We start from the raw sequence: 17,963 nt of genomic DNA, 5'->3' as shown, positions 1-17,963 counted from the left end.
CTTCTTGTCACTCCATACAATGTTTTCTCACTTCATGATATCTCCCCAGGCCTCTCTGAAACCATCCTGCTGATTGTTTCTTGTAGAACAGTAATATTCCATAACCTTCATAGACCATAATTTATTCCGTCATTCCCCAACTGATGGGCATGTATTCCACTTTTAGTTCCTTTCCATTACAAAAAAGAGCTGCTACAAACATTTTTGCACATGTGGGTCCTTTCCCTCTTTTTATAATCTCTTTGGGATACAGACCTAGTGGTGACAGTGATAACTAAAGGAGCTTTCAAGACCTACGCCTCCTCTGGATGTTCTGCAGTTATTTCCACTCGCCTTCCAGCAGCATGACACTTGGACGGGGTGAGAGTAGTAGCTGGATTACTAATTCCTCACTTGAGGCTCCTGAGGCCCTAGCATCTTTCTCCATGGCCATGTCACATGTTTGTAGTGCCCACACTATAATCCTTCCAGATTTCCAGATCTTTTTCAAATGAATTAGTTGTATACAGCAAGATATTTATAATGACAGACTCCTGGCTAGCGATAGAGAACACGTAATAATAGCAGTATTGGTTATATCGATTTACATAGCACTTGGATATCAGCATTACCACATCCCTGTGTTACATAACAAGAACCTGCGGTTCATGTAAACTCGTGTCAGAGGAAGGATTGTGATTTTGCTCACTGGAAAGACAGCACTGCTTGCCATCCAACAAGAGCTGGCCAGAACTTCCCTGCAATCTAAAGGACTTTAACCTGAAAAGGAAGGAGAAGGAAAAAAAACAAAAAAACAAAAAAACAAACAAACAACAACAAAGGAAAAACTTTGTGTATGAGAGAGATAGACAGAGACAGACAGACACCATATGATGTGGTACATATATGTGCCTTCCCTTGGTACCTTCTGCAATCCAGTCACATGGGCCAGCTGCCCGCTCCCCTATCCTTGCATAATGCCCCTTGTGCATGCTTTCCCTCCACTCCTCTGTTTCCTCTCTTCAAGGTTCACTTTCAATGCCAGTTCTCAAGCCCTTTCCAGATTCTCATTTGTGTTTCAAACTGTGCCCTAGCCTACTCGTAATTTACTTTTTATTGGCTTTTGTTTTAAAAAAAAAAAAAAAAAAAAGATATTTTGCATCTACTTATCTATGTGGGTGTTATTCCCTTTCAGAAGAATCTAAATTTTTTGAGGTCAAAGATAATTTTGTTTTTGTTTTTGTTTGTAGCAATGGTTCTTGTTGATAGATTTGGTATACAAATGAGGAAAACTGACACCCAGAAAGTGTGAATTGAATTGAAAATGGGGATAGTTAGCAGATCTTAGTCCATTTCAACATCATAAGGATGATATTTGGGAACCATGCTTGGAACATAGTCTTAACAGAATGCCTCTTCAGGAGGAACAGGATATTCATGGTGTGAGGAGAGTTGGAATCATATTTTAGTATGTATGGAAATATAATGGCTGTATGCAGAAATCTTCAAGCTAAGCTACTCTGGGGTACACTGGACAAACTACACGTTGGGGAGTGCTACTGTGCTCTCATGAGATTCTTATGGTCAGGTCCAGAGGATGGGGACTAGAAGGAGAACAGATAAGTGCATTTGGAACATGTTGACAAGTCAAAGCCCTGGAGCAGTTAGGGGTAGTCAATAATGGCTTAATCCCAGCCGGGAAGGAAGTCTTTGGGGGTTGTGAGCTCCTGTCACTTGGATGAACCATTGGTATCAATATTTGATCTTGAAGGGCACTTTCAGTTCCATGATTCTCTCTCTAACACATTGCATGACCCAAATAAGATTCAATTTAATACAGATAAAGGTAAAGTCTTATACTTGGGTCCAAAAAATCTCATATAATTTTTAAATGGAAAAGATCAAGCTAGCCAGCAGCCAGCCACCTGAAGAAAGGCTGAAAATTTTCATTAACCATAATTAACTCATCATGAGATCAATAATATGATATGGCAGCCAAAAAAATCTGACCCAGTCTTTGGCTGCATTGATAATTCATAGGATCACTGATGTGGAGCTGTGAGAGGCCATGTAAACCAACTGCATCATGTACAAATGAGGAAACGGGATCTGGGAGGAAGGGGTGGGAATGTTGAGTGACTTGCTTAGTTACAAGGGTAAGTATCAAGAGCAGGTTTACTTCTAGAGCTGCTGTCCTATGAGCCCACCTGGAATATTGTCTCTAAATTCTACAGAGGATGGGCTTCAAGGTCAACTCGAGTTTTTTAGCCTGGAGAAGAGAAGGCTTAGATTATGAGATTTGTCAAGTTCTTGAAGGCTTTCCTGTGAAAGAAGGTTTAGGCTCACTGTCTCCAGTACACTGGACAGTGAGACTTAATGGGAAGGAAGATGCCCCTCTCCACTGAAGGTCCACTAGAAGGTGCCATGTGAACTGTCTGAGGGAATTGCTGGAGAAGGGAGCCGGGATGAGCCCTCACTGGGGGTGGGGTGGAGTGGAGTAGTGAAAGGGGCTCCAGGGCTTTCAAGGTCCCTTCCAACTCTGAGATGTTTGGATTTTCTAAGCCCCATCTCTTTTCACAGAGTGTAATGCAGAGCAAATAAATCCTTATTGTTTGACTTAAGTATTGAACTAATTATGTAGGAATTTTTTACATTCAAGCTGTGGCTTTTTTCCTTTTAAATAATGATTAAACTCAACCATTGCATTTGATTCAAAGGGAAGACTGAGTAGCTGTCAGTGTTTTTGGACTGACCTACTTACTTGGGCTTTCCTTCCATTACTTGAATATTTAGAGGATAAATGATTGATTCTTCTAGGAGATTTCCCCTGCTCTGTGGGTGGTCCTGAAACCCCCAAGCTACCAAAAGAGCTGGGCCTGAGCATGTAGACACTGCAGGATGAGTATGGCTGTGTCTTTTGGGACATTCAAGATCAAGGAATCTTTTTTTTTTTCCAAACCACTTTTTACCCTCTGTTACAATGATTGACTCATTATCAAATAATAGAATAGATACAGCTTGTTTTGTAAGCTTTCAAGAGCTATGAAAATGTTAGACGTGATTATTATTGATGATTATCAATACTAGTTGATTTTAGAACACTTTCAGGAATCAGATCTATCTTTACCAGCTGACCACTTTCACTCTTTTGTTACTCTTAATACATTTTAAATTTTAGAACAAAGTAGGAGGGAGAAATGTTCTTTGTTCTCATGTCACCTAAACTGTTCTTGGTACCAGATTATTCTGCATATGTGTAATAAATATTCTGTAATCACCAACACAACATAATACTCCATTTTTGTTGTTTGATTCACAATATTTTTGGCTTTCCCTGTTAAAAACTTTTGCATTTAATATATCTTTTAAATGCCTTCCCTTTCTTCTGTTTTTCAGTTAGTTTTAGCTGCTACAGAAAGTTGAACTGTCACCTGTCAGGCCATTCTATTCAACATACAGAAGAAAAAGTCAAAGAACCCAAATTAGAAAAGAAAGTTTTTGAAATTTAAAGCAAATTAGTTTTGTTTTTTTTCTCTTCAGAATTTCTGTCCTATATATAACAGAATTTAGTCCAAAACATCCTTAGTTTTTAGAGCCCATATGGTATTGTGGATAAAATGCTGATCTGGAAGTCTGGACAATCTCTATACAGAGAGATAACTGGGCAGATCACTGCCTTCCTTAGCTTGTTTCCTCACCTATAAAATGGGTGAGGCAGGGTTGTGACAATGGGAGTTGCCATGAAACTCGGCTACATACATTCCTGCACACCCAAAGCACTTTGCAGTATGCTATATAAATATTGATTCTTCTAAAGAGTAAATCACCTTCTGTTATTAAGCTGCTTGATTTTAATATATTTTCTCCGGGGAATTCCAGATAATTCTGCTTAAGTATATCCTAGAGCATAATATGACTCAGTTATACTTAATGAGAAGATCTGAATTCAATCTCTAGTATTAATACTTCAAGCAAAATTCTTTTTCACTTGAAAAATGGAGATTATACCTACTCTATCCCAGGTTTCACAGAGTACTTATGAGGAAGACATTGTAGAAACTATAGAACAGCAAATGAGAATTGAAGTTCATTGTTAGCACACAGTAATACAGATTATTAAATCAGAGTGAATGAAAAAGTCTTTAAGGGACTGTGTCCCAATGATGTAATTGAAAATATGGGGCCATTCCATTGCTCTCAAGGGAGGAAAGACTCTCCTCCCCTTTTCTTTCTCTCCCCCTCATATCTATCTATATCCATAACTAGTCTATCATCTCTCTGTATTTTTATCTATCTATCTATATTTATAATTCTCATCTATCTGTATTCATATAGATCTATATCCATAGTTATCATCTGTATTCTCTGTTCGTCTGTTATTTTGTTTTATCGGTCTTTTATCTGTCTCTATCCATATGTACTGTCCATCCATCCGTCTGTCATTCTGCCTGCCCGTGAGAATGGTAGCCAGAGAAGGAAGTCTGGCCGGAGAGTTGCAGGACAGGGAGGAGAGCATAGAGCAGTTAACTGATTGTCACATTCCTCCCACAAAGTGAGGGTGCTATTAATTTGAGGACTGATTCCAGAACAACAGATGGGGATGATAGGGCTCAAGGATTGGCTGATTGCAGATAAGGTCAGCTGGCAGAAGGGTGGGAGAGGTGGGAGGCAATGATTGAGTCACCTGAGAAATATTGCCAGGAGTCAGTTGGAGTGAAGGGACTCATTCAGCAATCAGCCTAGCTCACTCCTTCTGGAGGACCAGAGTTATCCTTCTACAATGGAAAGAGCACTGGCTTTGGAGTCAGAGGAACTCGATTCAGTCCTGGCTCCTGTACTTGTCACTTTTGTGACTGATCTCCTAGAGCCTCGGTTTCTTTGTTATATGAACAAACTGCATCAGGCCAGCTCTTGATCCATTATTGCATGAGCATTCTGGGATGGGAGATAGAGGGGGTGGAAAGGAGATGGTCTCTGGAGATTTGGTGTGAAGGCTGTTGTAGCTGGGACCCGCAGAGTGCTGAGGTGTGCCTGGGGCTGCTTTGGTCAGAGTTGGTTAGTCACCCTTCAGCCTCACCCTGGTGAAGTTCCCAACTGAGGAAGAGGATGCTGATCTTTGTGTGGAGAAGAAAGGCAGTGACAGTGACAGTTGCCTGGGTGGGCACAGGACTGGGTGAAGTCCTGTAATTAAACTGTCCTGCTACAGTAATTAAAGACCAACAAATAATAATATCAACATAAAATAAAATAAAAAGACCAAAGAAATCTTTATGAAAAAATCCACAAAGCAGGTTCTGAATGTCAGTGCAGTACAAGGTTTTATAGAAGAGGGAGGAAACCGAGCCTCCGACTCGGACTGGTGGAGTAGGTGGCCCTGTGGGAAGTATGAAATATTTTGTGCCTGGGGCTCAGGCTGCTGGTGTTTGCTTGGATAGTCTCCTCGTGCTAAAGCTGTACGACTCTTCTGTTCTCAGATCTCAAGGATCAGGTGGTATGATGTTTTAGGACTGGGACGGGCCTGACACCAGCCATTCCGTTCCTTTTCTCTTGGAGCAGTCTGGGGATAGCTCTCTCCCCCAGGAGCTTCTCCCATTGGGAGAATTACCATTTGGCTTGGATTGGGCTGGGTTTTCCTAGTTATTCATTTATGCATCACAAATCACAGATTGATCTGAATAAGTGAAGTTACCAAAAGACTGCCCGAATCCTAGTGATGCCAGGAAAAAAAGGAGGGAAAGGGAAAGAGAAGGAAATGGAACACTGATAAGTCCATCTAGCTGATCCTAAGCATGTGCTTAGTTGTGGATCAACTTGTTATGCAAGCACCACCCAGTGGCCAAATTGTGTCACTGCACTTTAAGTGATCCCCTGGAAGGAACGTTGACCTGCAGTGACTCCATGTGCCTTAGGATCCTTTACACAAGATCCTGTTCCATTATGATGGTAGTGGACTGGAAGCTTGATTATAAAGCCTTAATTATGGACCAGATGCTAAAGGCAAAAGGGGGCAAACCCCCTTGTAATAAAGACTGGGAGATGGAGAAGTGGCAGATCCTGGAGGATGGAGAAAATCTGGGCATGGTTTGTAGGGGGCTCTCTTCAAGCTTGGTCCTCTAGCTGGGGCCGGGGACTTTCTTTTTTAATACCAAGTTTCCCTGCATATAGACAGATTTCCTTTTCCTAAATGTGCAAACATTTTCTGAATTCAGTAACGGCTATTTATGTAAAGTTGAACTCTGTAATAAACACATTTTTAAATCTACTTTTTAAATGTTTAATGGATTAGATGTGTTTCATTGTTGGAAAACTTCTAAAGGTGCTATATATTGGGAAGTAAAGTGATCTGCCAGGGTCTCACAGCAAATCTGTCTGGAGCTTGATGCCAAGGTTAGCTCACTGTGCCATCCTGCCTCTTAACCCCCTTGGCTAAGTGTCATTTCTCCCATGAGTCCTACAAAATTGCATACTTCTAACCATTACCAAGAATATCTTTTTTGCATCATTACTGTTCTAAGTGTCTCAGCTCTGCAACATTCCATTTCACTGTAACGTCCAACCTGAAAAATCACCATCAAAGAAAGTGAGTCCTGAATGGTGGTTTGGTGCGCCAGGGACTTACGTTCAGGCTTGTAGCCCAGTTCCACATAACATGCTAAGAGTTGGCATTGGCATTTTATCTCCCAAATATAAATGCTCAATAATATCAGTCACAAAGCATCTCACTAACCTATAGAAAAAATGCCTATAGAAATAAAATAGTTATTTCAGGAAAGGGACAATTATTTTAGCCCTCCCTGTCTTATAATTTCTAGTTCCTGTTTAGTTATCCAAGCTTTTGACTTTCCCCTTAAGATTTTGTAGTAGTGCAATTGATTGAAGGGGAATAAGATCTGAAGGCAAGGAGCTTTTTGATTGTTTAATTACTGTCAACCCTAATAATAAGGTATAAATAGTTGTACAGTTCCAGAACAAAATTAATTCTTGCTAATAGTTACCCTAATAACTTGAATTGTTACTCTCACCAGTTGTGTGTGTATTTGTCGTATGTAATGTCACCAGTTAATTAACAGCATAATGTTCTATGCCAAAGAGAGCAGTTAGCAATTAGCCATGATGAAAATGCTCCTAAAAAGGAGGGGTGATTTTTGAATGTCTATCTGTCCTCTTCCTTTTAGCAGTGGCAGATCTACAAAGGATGTTTCCCACTCCTCCATCTTTGGAACAACATCCTGCTTTCTCTCCTGTGATGAATTATAAAGATGGTGTCAGCTCTGAGACTGTGACGGCACTTGGCATGATGGAGAGCCCCATGATCAGCATGGTCTCCACTCAAATCACGGAGTTCAAAATGGAAGTTGAAGATGGACTAGGAAGTCCTAAACCAGAGGAGATTAAGGTAATGTCTATGCTTCCTCTCCATCCCCTGGCAGGACAAGTTCCAATGAGACTTTCTAAGGACTTTCTAGAAATGGGAAACATAGGTATTACTTGATAGACAGATATTTCTGTGTGAGAGTGAAATAGATGCATAGAACTCAAAAAAAAAAAAAAAAAAACTTCAATTGGTTTGTTTTAGACATTGCTTTGTTATTTGAAATAATTTGTGTAAATACAAATCTTCATCTGTGTAATTAATTGTTTCAGGTCAATCATTTGAAGAGCAATGTTGAATTTGGGTTATTCTCAGTTTTCTAATCTTGATTGTTGCATTCAAAATGTTGGATTTTTGAATCGCCCTAATCTATCTTTCCCGTCTTGTTGGTTTCACAGGACTTCTCATATGTGCATCAAGTTCCCACCTTGCAGCCTTTTATGGGTTCCTCCCTGTTTGCTCCACTGAAGATGCTGCCCAGCCAGTGCCTGCTGCCTCTGAAGGTGCCAGATGCCTGCCTCTTCAGGCCTTCCTGGGCAGCTCCTCCCAAAATCGAGCAGCTGCCTCTGCCGCCTGCAGCTGCTTTTGTCCGGGATGGCTACAAGTATGTGCTCAGGGCCGGGGTGGACAGACCAAACATTCAGCAGGCTTTTCTTAATAAATTGTGTGTAGATAACATCATGTAGCAGCACCCAATCACCTTTTGGAAGCCTCCACTTTGTTCTTGTGTACATCATTACCTGGTGGAAATGATATGATATCTTTTCAACCTGAGTTTCATGTTTGCATTAGAGAAAAACTGAGGCTATTTATTTGCACACATTGTTGTCTGTTGGAGTTTACCCCATGAACCCATAGCAGCTGCTTCTAAGCAAAGTTTTTGATTACGGTGGGCAAAATAACTACTACAATAAGCACCTTATTTTTACTTGCAGAGGTGAATTCACAAACATTTTCTTGAAGGAACTTTGCAATGAAATCTTTTCAAAAACATCTTTTCTGATCCATCATTGCCAATTCACAAATAAGCCCTGAGGAACTAAGATGGTCCAGTATTTGTGGGGAGAAGGACAGGTTTTTAGACTACATGGGATGCAATATATGCAGCCAAAGAAAAATGTTGACATTTCATAAATGAATGATGTAGTTGGAAAAAGAGCTAGACTTGGGGAGAGGAATATTTGAGTTAAAATCCTACTCGTCCGTTTAGGCAAATCTTTTCATCCCTCAGACACTCAGTTTTCTCATCTGTAAAATGGCCATAATGACACTTCTCCTGCTGAAGTTACAGGGCTATAAGCATCATTCTGCTAAGTGTCTGCTATAATGGTAGCTTAATTTTCCCTTGATCTAATCAGCTTATCAAGGTTATCACTGAAATGATTGAAAAGATTGCTACATGTGATTTCAGTCAGATTACAGCCATGTCATTTGTGATTCTAATCAAAGTTAAAGTGGTTTCAGCCTGTGTTTCCAAGTGCTGGGGCCTACAAGATCAGGTCATATGTGACTGCTTGAATTTTCTTGTTCTCCTGGTGTGAAAGCATCCTGTTTAACGAGGAAATAACCTACTGATAGAATCCTTTCCTTGTGAGGGGTTAACTGTGACGATTGTATGTCACTGTGAGACAATTTAGTGAGGATTACAGCTTTCAAGATTTCTTGCTCCTCCAAAGAATGAGTTGATGAGAGAGAAACTATATAAGTCTATATAAGCATTACCATGGAAATAATGTATTTCTTTCCTTATCTGAATTGCTCATCAGTTTCCTATTGTCATTGAAAAGGAAACTCTGAGTTTGAAATTAATTTAGTCAAAGGAATGCTTATTATTGTGAGCTTTAAATAAATAATGATTACTAATAACGATTTCCAGGTCACCTCTTCTCGGTAGACAGAGATGGTCACAGTGTCTCAGCCAAGCCACCCTACGTACTTATTTACATAACTCATTCTGAAAAGTTGGGCAGAGCTGATTTAAACACAAGAAAATGATTTTAAAGAGCTGCTTCTTGAGGAGGGCTAAGTGAATGCACAGATCTTTGTAAGGGTATTCATTTGAGTACAATATCAGAGCTCACAAAAAGGCAGCTTGAGAATCAGAGAACTTCTCAGAACAAAGAAGGAGCTCTTTGTTCTCAGAGACAGGCTAGTTCAATAAAATTTGTTGAGAACTTGCCAAGGGGCTATCTGGCATGCACTGACATTTTGACATTAGGCTTCATTTTCCTATAATTGACTAGCATTAAAAAGAGGTGTTTATATAGGAAAATGTATATGATTCGTCTCTGTGTATGGGAGGGGGTGTATATACATCCACACATTATATTTAGGGTGGACACTATGAGATGTCCCGTGGAAATAAAGCGTTGGGTTTAGAGTCGGAGAACCAGAGGTTCGGATCCTGCCTTCTCTGCTTAGTACTCTGGTGACCTCCAGGCTTTCAGAGCAGGTTTCCTCGTCTGTAATATGAGGGCGTTGACACAGCTGACCTCCGCACTCTTTGATAGCTCTCAGTTCCCCATGCTTTGCAGTGTCTGAGAGTTTTCCTTGCAATGACCCTCTGAAAACATCCTGCTTATCGTTGGTATCGCTCTGCAGCTGTAAGTGTCCTCAGAATCTTCGGATTCAGCACCCTCTGTTATAGACAAAGGGACTGGGCTCCAGGTTGTGAGAAATGGGAGGTTAGGATCCTAGATGGAGGGCCAGAAGGGCTGGCCTGCCCAACCCCATCATCCATAGTTCAGAAATTAAAAGGGGTCTTGACCAGGACTCCGATCCAGCTCTTTTGAGCTGAACCTTTCCCCTTATGTCATGCTGGGAATTCAGAGAAAACCTCCTCTCTGGGTTACAAGTGGCTAGCTGGGTTGGTAGTAGCCAGACTGGTATTCGTGATGATTGGCAGTTATACAGCACTTTAGAATCTGCAGTGGGCTCTGCAAATGCTTTCTCATTCGATCCTCACAACACCCCCAGGAGGTATTATTATCCTAATTGTTGTGTTTTTGGTTTTTGGTTGGTCTGTTTTTAATGAGGAAACTGAGATTAGGTGACTTAGCCTAGGGCTCAACAGCTAGTGAATGTTTGAGGTTGGATTCGAACTCGGCTCTGTCCCGTTGCAGCTTCCTTGCCCACTGCACCACCCAGCTGCTGCCTGGGAGCTAAATGTGTGTCTGAGCACACCGCACGCAGATGTAATGCTGTCGCTCGTTGGAGCAGCTCTCGCATGTGCATTATTTGAAGGGTGGTATCATAAACATTTTCAACCAAAATATGTTTAGTGTGATCTGGAGGTGTCAGTTGTGATCACTGTTGTAAAGAGAATCCTAAATAAGTCTGCTGGCGTCTAAGCCAGCCTCTTCCCCACTCCCGTTTTTACAAATAGAAATCGGGCGCCAGGGTCGGGATCAGTGGGAGGTGATGGAGAGAGGTGGGGGCAGCCGGGGGCAGACGGCCTTTCCCCGAGCGAGCGTCTAATGTCCCTCTGTTCTCTGTGCCGCAGTAACGTGCCTAGCGTCGGCAGCCTCGCGGATCAGGACTACCTGAACACGCCTGTGACACTGAACAGCGCGGCGCCAGCCAGCAACAGTGGGGCAGGCGTGCTGCCCTCCCCGGCCACGCCTCGCTTCTCCGTGCCCACGCCTCGGACCCCGAGGACTCCGAGGACCCCCCGAGGTGGAGGCACAGCCAGCGGCCAGGGGTCTGTGAAGTATGACGGCACCGAGCAGGGCTCCCCGGCCTCCACGCCGTCCACCACGAGGCCGCTCAGCTCTGTGGAGCCTGCCACCGCGCAGCCCGTGCCCGAGGCCCATAGTCTCTATGTCACCCTCATTCTCTCCGACTCAGTGCTGAACATCTTCAAAGACCGGAACTTTGACAGCTGCTGCATATGTGCCTGCAACATGAACATCAAGGGAGCCGACGTTGGGCTCTACATCCCCGACTCTTCCAACGAGGACCAGTACCGCTGCACCTGCGGCTTCAGTGCCATCATGAACCGCAAGCTGGGCTACAATTCTGGGCTTTTCATTGAGGATGAAGTGGACATTTTTGGGAAGAACTCGGACCTCGCCCAGGCAGCCGAGCGGCGGCTGATGATGTGTCAGACTGCCTTCCTCCCTCAGGTGGAGGGGGCCAGGAAGCCCCAGGAGCCCCCTGTCAGCCTCCTCCTCCTCCTCCAGAACCAACACACGCAGCCCTTCACAGCCCTGAGCTGCCTGGGCTACATCTTCCCCAGTCACCGCCACACTGTCCCCGGGACACACTGGAGTTATGACAGGGTGCAAGCAGACCACAACGACTCATGGACGGAGTGCGTCAATGCGCTGGAGCAGGGGCGGCAATACGTTGACAACCCTACCGGCGGGAGGGTGGACGAGGCCCTCGTCCGAAGTGCCACCGTCCACTCTTGGCCACACAGCAACGGTAGGTCTGAGGGTCGGAAGCCCCGATGGTGCTGTTTAGAGTCACCCTGGGTGAAGGGCTCTCGGGGACTTCCTGGTCATTACCTGGGGTCAGCTTTCCTTGTCACTGCGACCAAAAATGCTGCTGAAACCCCAAGTTCAGTTTGGCCCCTTTTAAAGAGAAGTAAATCAAATCAAGTTTTGAACATAAAATGAAATTATTCCATGTTTAGGCCTTTCCTGACAGGCCTCCTTGTCTCTTGCCTCCTCTTTTTAATCCGTCCTTTGTATTGAATAGGGATAGAGGACAGCCCAGTGATTTTCTTGGAAGACAGAACTCTCAGGTGAAGATCTACTTCTGCCAGGGCAGGTTTCTGAGGCCCAGAGCATTGAGATGTTAGATCCCATGGCAGGATACAGGTGTCCTCTCTGAGATTAGAACCAAGCCAGTTCTGCATGTCCTAGGCCATGCCTTCTCTTTGAATCCATTATACAGTCAGATGAGCCTTTTCATCTCTCTTCTTCACTCAGTCTCTGTGGCCTAATTATAAAGTACAGACCCCTCAAGGTGTCCTGCAGCTGGACTCCCATCTATATTTCCATGCTCATTCCATACTCATTCACACTATTCCCCTATACACATTTACACTCCCAGACTCTATTTGCCTCTGTCTCTCTTTCTCTGTCACACACACACACACACACACACACACACACACACACACTCTTACACTCTCTGTCTCTCTCTCTCTCTCTCATCCCCACCCCTTCCTTGTACATTCCCTTCTCTAAGATGTTCCTGCCTCTTTTCATTGCTGCCTATGAACCCTTCTTGGGGGCCGTTCAGGCTCCCCATGCTTGGGTTCTTCCCTGTCTCGAGTCTTTTCCCTGGACAATGTTCTGACCCTCATATTTCCCTCTCCTACCCCATCTCCCTTTGTTTGGACTTATACTCACCATCATATTGAATAAATCATTAAATTCAAAAAAATACAGAATATGAATTAGAGAGGAGAAGGCTCATTTAGAGCCACAAGGACCGAAGTTCCAATCCTGTCTCAGACATGCATTAGCTATTTGATCCTAGCCAAGTCCCTTAACCTTGTCTGTCCCCAGTTTTCTCCTTTGTTTAATGAGGAGATTGGACTAGCTATTCTCTGCATTCCTTTCCAGCTGTGTATCTCCGATTGTTCAATCCTAGCCCACCTAGACTCCAGTCTCCATCATTCTCCTGGGAGTTACTGGCCCTTTCATGGCATGGAGGGAACGTTCTACTTTCTGGGGCAGCCCATTCCATCTTGATGGTAGCCATAATTGTAAGGAATTTCTTCTTCACATAAAGCCAGAACCTGCCTCTTTATAGCTTCCACCCTTTGGAATAAATTGGCTGCCTCTTGCTATCACCTTCCTCCCCTCCCCTTACCAGCAGCCTTCTTGCCTCCACTTTGGGCACATGGAGGCCTCTCCATATCCTCTTTGGCTTCTGGTTGATTTCCTTCAACCTGAGCTCTACAACCCGACACGCGGCTCTTTTCAAATGATCTCTCTCTCCAGAGCTGCTCTTATGCTTAAAGGACTTGACAACCTCCTGTTTTATCCAATAGTCTTGTTGAAGTCTTTTAAAATCCTGTCCAGCATCAGGAAGAGGTCACTCTTCCTGAGTGACCAGATACTCTCTTTCTCATTCCTCCTCTGCATAATGGCCCAGATGGTTCGCCCAAAGTGCAGGCCTGAGCCACGAAGCTTTCTCACCTCTAGAACACCTCTAGAACTCCTCACGGTTGGCCCCCCAGTCTGGGCGCTATGTCCGGCCATGAGCAGGCTTCTCCCTGTGCCCGTCCCCCTCATCAGCCCTTGATGGGAAAGGGAGCCCTTCCTCCCAAACTGCTTCATGTTCATTTCTACCTATACTGTTTCTCTCCGTGAGGGCTCTGCCTCCTCCCAAGCTCCTTCAGGGCAAGAGCTGTCTTCCCTCTTTGTATCCCCAGGGCCTGCCATGAGCCTAGTATACAACAGGTACTTAATGTGAGTTAAGTCATTATTTCTCCTAACTTTGTGTCATGCTATATGATGATCAGGCCACCTGTGTCTCTTTGCAACATTTTTATTGAAGTGTTAAATAGTACAGGGCCTAGCAGATCCTGGGACATTTCCTCTGTTAAAGACCTTCTCACTCTACATGTTCTGATGGTCCGTGGTTGGCAGTGAGCTGGCGCTAAGGTTAGGAGAGGAAATTATTCCAGGCCTGTGATTCTGTTAAGGAAACTCTGGGGTAAGTGCTCCCTCCCTGGGTGCAGATAGCTAACTCCTCTGCCACTCGGAGTCTTGGAGAGTTAGTTGCCTGGCTGCTAAGAGGTGGGATGTCTTGCTCTTAGTTACCCAGATTATTTGTGACAAGCCAGTCTTGAGCCTGGCCAGCTCTGGTCCTCTCTCCACATGATATATGCCATTCTAATCACTTTATCACAAAGGCCATGCAGGTAGCACGACATGATCCATTCTTTTTTTTTTTTTTTTTTTTTTTTCTTAATTGAAGCTTTTTATTTTCAAAACACATGCACACATAATCTTCAACATTCACCCTTACAAAGTCTTGTGTTCTAAATTTTTTCCCTCCCTGCCTTCCCCTTCCTCTCCCCTAGATGGCAAATAATCCAATATATGTTAAACATGTGCAATTCTTCTATCCCTATTTCCACATTTATCATCCACAGAAAAATAATATCGGAAAGGGAAAAAAAAAAAAGAAAGAAAACAAAATGCAATAAAACAACAAAAAGAGTGAGAATGCTATGTTGTGGTCCACACTCGGTTCCCATAGCCCTCTCTCTGGGTGCAGATGCTCTCTTCATCACAAGACCAATGAAACTGGCCAGAGACATGAGGCATTCTTTTTTTGTTTTTGTTGTTTGGTTTTTGTTGTTATTGTTGAGGCAACTGGGGTTAAGTGATTTGCCCAGGGTCACCCAGCTAGGAAGTGACATGACCCATTCTTTACGAAGCCAGGCTGGCCCTTTGCAAATAGACCTTCCTTTTCTTGGTGTTCACTAAACAACTCTTTAATGATAAGTTATACAGTTTTGCCAGTACTCAAAATTGGGCAGCTAGACCCGTATTTCCTTGAAATCAACCCTTCCAAATCAGGGCAATACTATTCCTTCTCAGGTGCAGGAGCCTGATCCATGGCCACTCACTAGCAGCCACCCAGCAGTCAGCCCAGACATGCCAGCCTCTTCTGTGCCCTCCAGGACTTATTGACTTGAATTCTTCCAGGACAGGCAAACAGGGACTCAGCTCTTAATTATCTTGAGCTTTTTTTTCTATTAACCATTTTGTTCTGCCTTTTTGAGAGGAAAGATTTTTTTTCCCTTAGGGTGAAAAGCAGAAACAAAAAAGTATGTGGTTCTTCCTAAAGACCAAGCAGCTGTTCTCATGCCATTTGCCACCTAGAGCAATCTCCACCCTTCTTTGATCTTCTTTCTCTACTAGAGAATCCTTTGTGTATTCAGGGCATTGCTACTCTCAACCTTTCATGGCTAACAAGTTTAAATCGGTGTAATACAGATTGATGAGCTAAGCAGAGCTCTGTTTCTTCTCCTTCTCTCTCTCTCCTACAGCCTCTTGGGATCATCCTAAGGGTCAATTAGATGCCACAGGGAGGATGCGTGTTTTTCCTCCTTTTGTGCCTCTTAGATAAATGGTTACAGTGGGAACTCCTTACTGTCAGACGTGGAATTCTGTCATTCACCTCTCACTTCCAATCTATTTTCAGTCCTGTGCAATTTTTTGCTTCTGTTTTTGTTTGCTGTTCCCTACGTATGCCCCTTAAAGACAAAGAATTTTCTTTAAGTATTTAGTGCTTAGTAAAAATGTTTTAAGAATTTTTCTCTTTAAATTTTAAAACTACAAAGTAAAAGTTGTTTTATGTTGTCAAAATATTTATATTTTTAAAGTAATTAGATATTACAAAATTTGGTAGGCCCACTTTTCCTATGGGAATGGGGAAAATTTGAAAAAAAAAAAGTTATTGTGATTTTTCTGGAACAAGATGGGGCTCTCTAAGCCACAGCTTTCATCCAAGGTTCCAAAGTGTGCCCTACACTGTGAATGTGTAATCAAATTTTACAGAAAAGACTTTTCGTGGGAATGGAAGCTATTTGCTTGGTAAAATGGATAAATAGTAGATCTCTTAAAGTTGCTGACTGGTGACTTAACAGCATTCCTTCATTCCTCCTAAGGCCATTTGCTTTGCATTTTCACCAACAAAAAAAGCATCCTAGAAATGAAGCATCTTTGCCTAGCTTCCAGAAATGGCACATTCTGGGTACTCGGTCTGTGGCCCTGTGATGTGAAAACTGGGAAATGTTTGAAAGCGCTTGACCCAAATGAACCTGCAGAAGTCATAAAGTCTGATTATTTTCTGAGAAATGTTGTAATGCCAAGTTCTGACATGCCTGCTAAACTTTGGTTTGTGCTGAGAGTGACTTTTGACACATTTCCTCTGTGACCCAAAGCCATGCTTTTCACTAACTGAGACAGGGGTAGGAATTCCCAGGTTTTCTTGTGGGGCAGGAATTGGCTAGTATTTTCCAGACAGTGTATGAATGCATGGTCAGTGTTTTTAACCTACTGTCTGCTCATGGGAAAGTGGTGGTAAGAGCCAGAAGCAGGAGAGTGCTGACATAAAGGGCCTTCTGGGAGCACAGGGAGTCCGGGTTGCCATCTTCTTGTCTCCTACCCATCTTGCCCCAGGCTTTTCCAGATTAGCGGCTGTGTCCTCAGCGGACCTCAGATGCCCCTCCAGATGGTCTCAATATGCCTCAAGAAGGAAGGCCTTAGGAAATGGTCTTGGCTGTGACAAGCAGGAGGCCTTCTGGTCCCTTGCTGTAACCAAGGCCTGAGACGAGGCAAAGGCAGGGAGCGGCCAGCCTGAGCCCCGCTTGCTAACTCGGCTTCCCTTCTCCCCCACTAGTGCTGGACATCAGCATGCTCTCCTCCCAGGATGTGGTGCGCATGCTGCTCTCCCTGCAGCCCTTTCTCCAGGATGCCATTCAGAAGAAGAGGACAGGCCGGACCTGGGAGAACATCCAGCACGTGCAGGGACCCCTCACCTGGCAGCAGTTCCACAAGATGGCCGGACGCGGCACCTATGGTACCCTTCTCCCCGTTCTGAGCCCCTTTCTCCTGCCAGTTTAGAAGCCATTTCCATCTCTGACGTGGCACCTCCTCCTCCTTGGACCTGTCGAAGGCCCGTCCCCTTTTCTAAATAGATTGATAATGGCCCGTTATTTCCTGTAAGATCAGTCTCACATTTGGGTTGAGGCTTTGCCTTAAGGACTGGGTTTTTCGGTAAGGGTCCCAAGAACATGTCTGTAGCTCCTTTGTTCTTCTGGTTGAGGAGAGACAGTCAGGGATGCAGTCTGGAGGTTGGGCCTTAGGCTCTTACCTCTGCTGTGACCCCAGACAAGTCACTTAGGCATGGGGATGATGGAAACTTGGGCCTCCCGAGGCTCTTGGGAGCATCAAATGAGCTGGCCTCCATAGAGTGTGATAGAAATGCTGGGGAGCCCTCGGCCTCCCTCGCCCATCTGGGCTTCCTGCTTTCGTTGTGGGGATGAGGCCCCTGAGACGGCCGCAGTGGCAGAGCCCAGGAGGGCGTGTCTGCGCAGATAGGTGGGACTAGGATTACTCTACCAGCATGTCATAGAGGGTTCAGGCCGAAAGAGGAAGTACTTAATGGGACGAAAAGGAATAAAGGCAATATGATTGGATGGGATTCATTTAAAAAAAAAATACCTTAATCAGGCATGTGGTGGCCCAGCATCCTGTTAGGAGCAAATAAGCGAAGCAAGGTTCCACTGTCCCTCGCGCTGTCCTGACACATGACCAGGTGACATAGAGACCACATGAATCTATATGTAAACTATCCACCTTCCTTCATTTGTTCTCCTTATATAGGAAAATAGGAAAAGAAGCTCTAATTCCTTTGTGCACCTTAGAGTGCCTATGTTAGGATTTGGAAACCACTCACTAGTCCAGCTTCTAGTTTACAGGGAAGAAAACTGAGCTCCAGAAAGTTTGTGGCCGGCTCAAAGTCCTACCAAGCTAAAACTCATCAGACCCAGATCCCTAGATCTCCAGCCTTCAATCCATCTACTCTATTTAACTTAGGCCACAAGGCAGCATGGGGAGTAGAGTGCTTCTAATCC

The 17,963-nt window shown here is 43.9% G+C and overlaps 1 protein-coding gene across 4 annotated transcripts in view; it reads left to right on the top strand.

Annotated features, from left to right (window-relative positions):
- MED13L (mediator complex subunit 13L) overlaps positions 1 to 17,963 on the top strand; it is a 333,757-nt gene that overhangs the window by 289,849 nt on the left and 25,945 nt on the right. For 3 of the 4 annotated variants that reach the window (XM_031948656.1, XM_031948655.1, XM_031948658.1), the window contains 4 exons: positions 7,155 to 7,375; positions 7,750 to 7,955; positions 10,854 to 11,776; positions 16,727 to 16,906. In XM_031948656.1, the coding sequence (XP_031804516.1) occupies positions 7,155 to 7,375; positions 7,750 to 7,955; positions 10,854 to 11,776; positions 16,727 to 16,906 (1,530 nt within the window). The remainder of the gene's footprint in view (positions 1 to 7,154; positions 7,376 to 7,749; positions 7,956 to 10,853; positions 11,777 to 16,726; positions 16,907 to 17,963) is intronic. The other variant, XM_031948657.1, reaches the window with a different exon arrangement.

The sequence above is a fragment of the Sarcophilus harrisii genome, chromosome 1 (genome assembly GCF_902635505.1).
Source record: "Sarcophilus harrisii chromosome 1, mSarHar1.11, whole genome shotgun sequence".
Lineage (NCBI taxonomy): Eukaryota > Metazoa > Chordata > Mammalia > Dasyuromorphia > Dasyuridae > Sarcophilus > Sarcophilus harrisii.
Note: the sequence above shows the minus strand (reverse complement) of the source record. Positions and strands in the feature narration are given on the sequence as shown.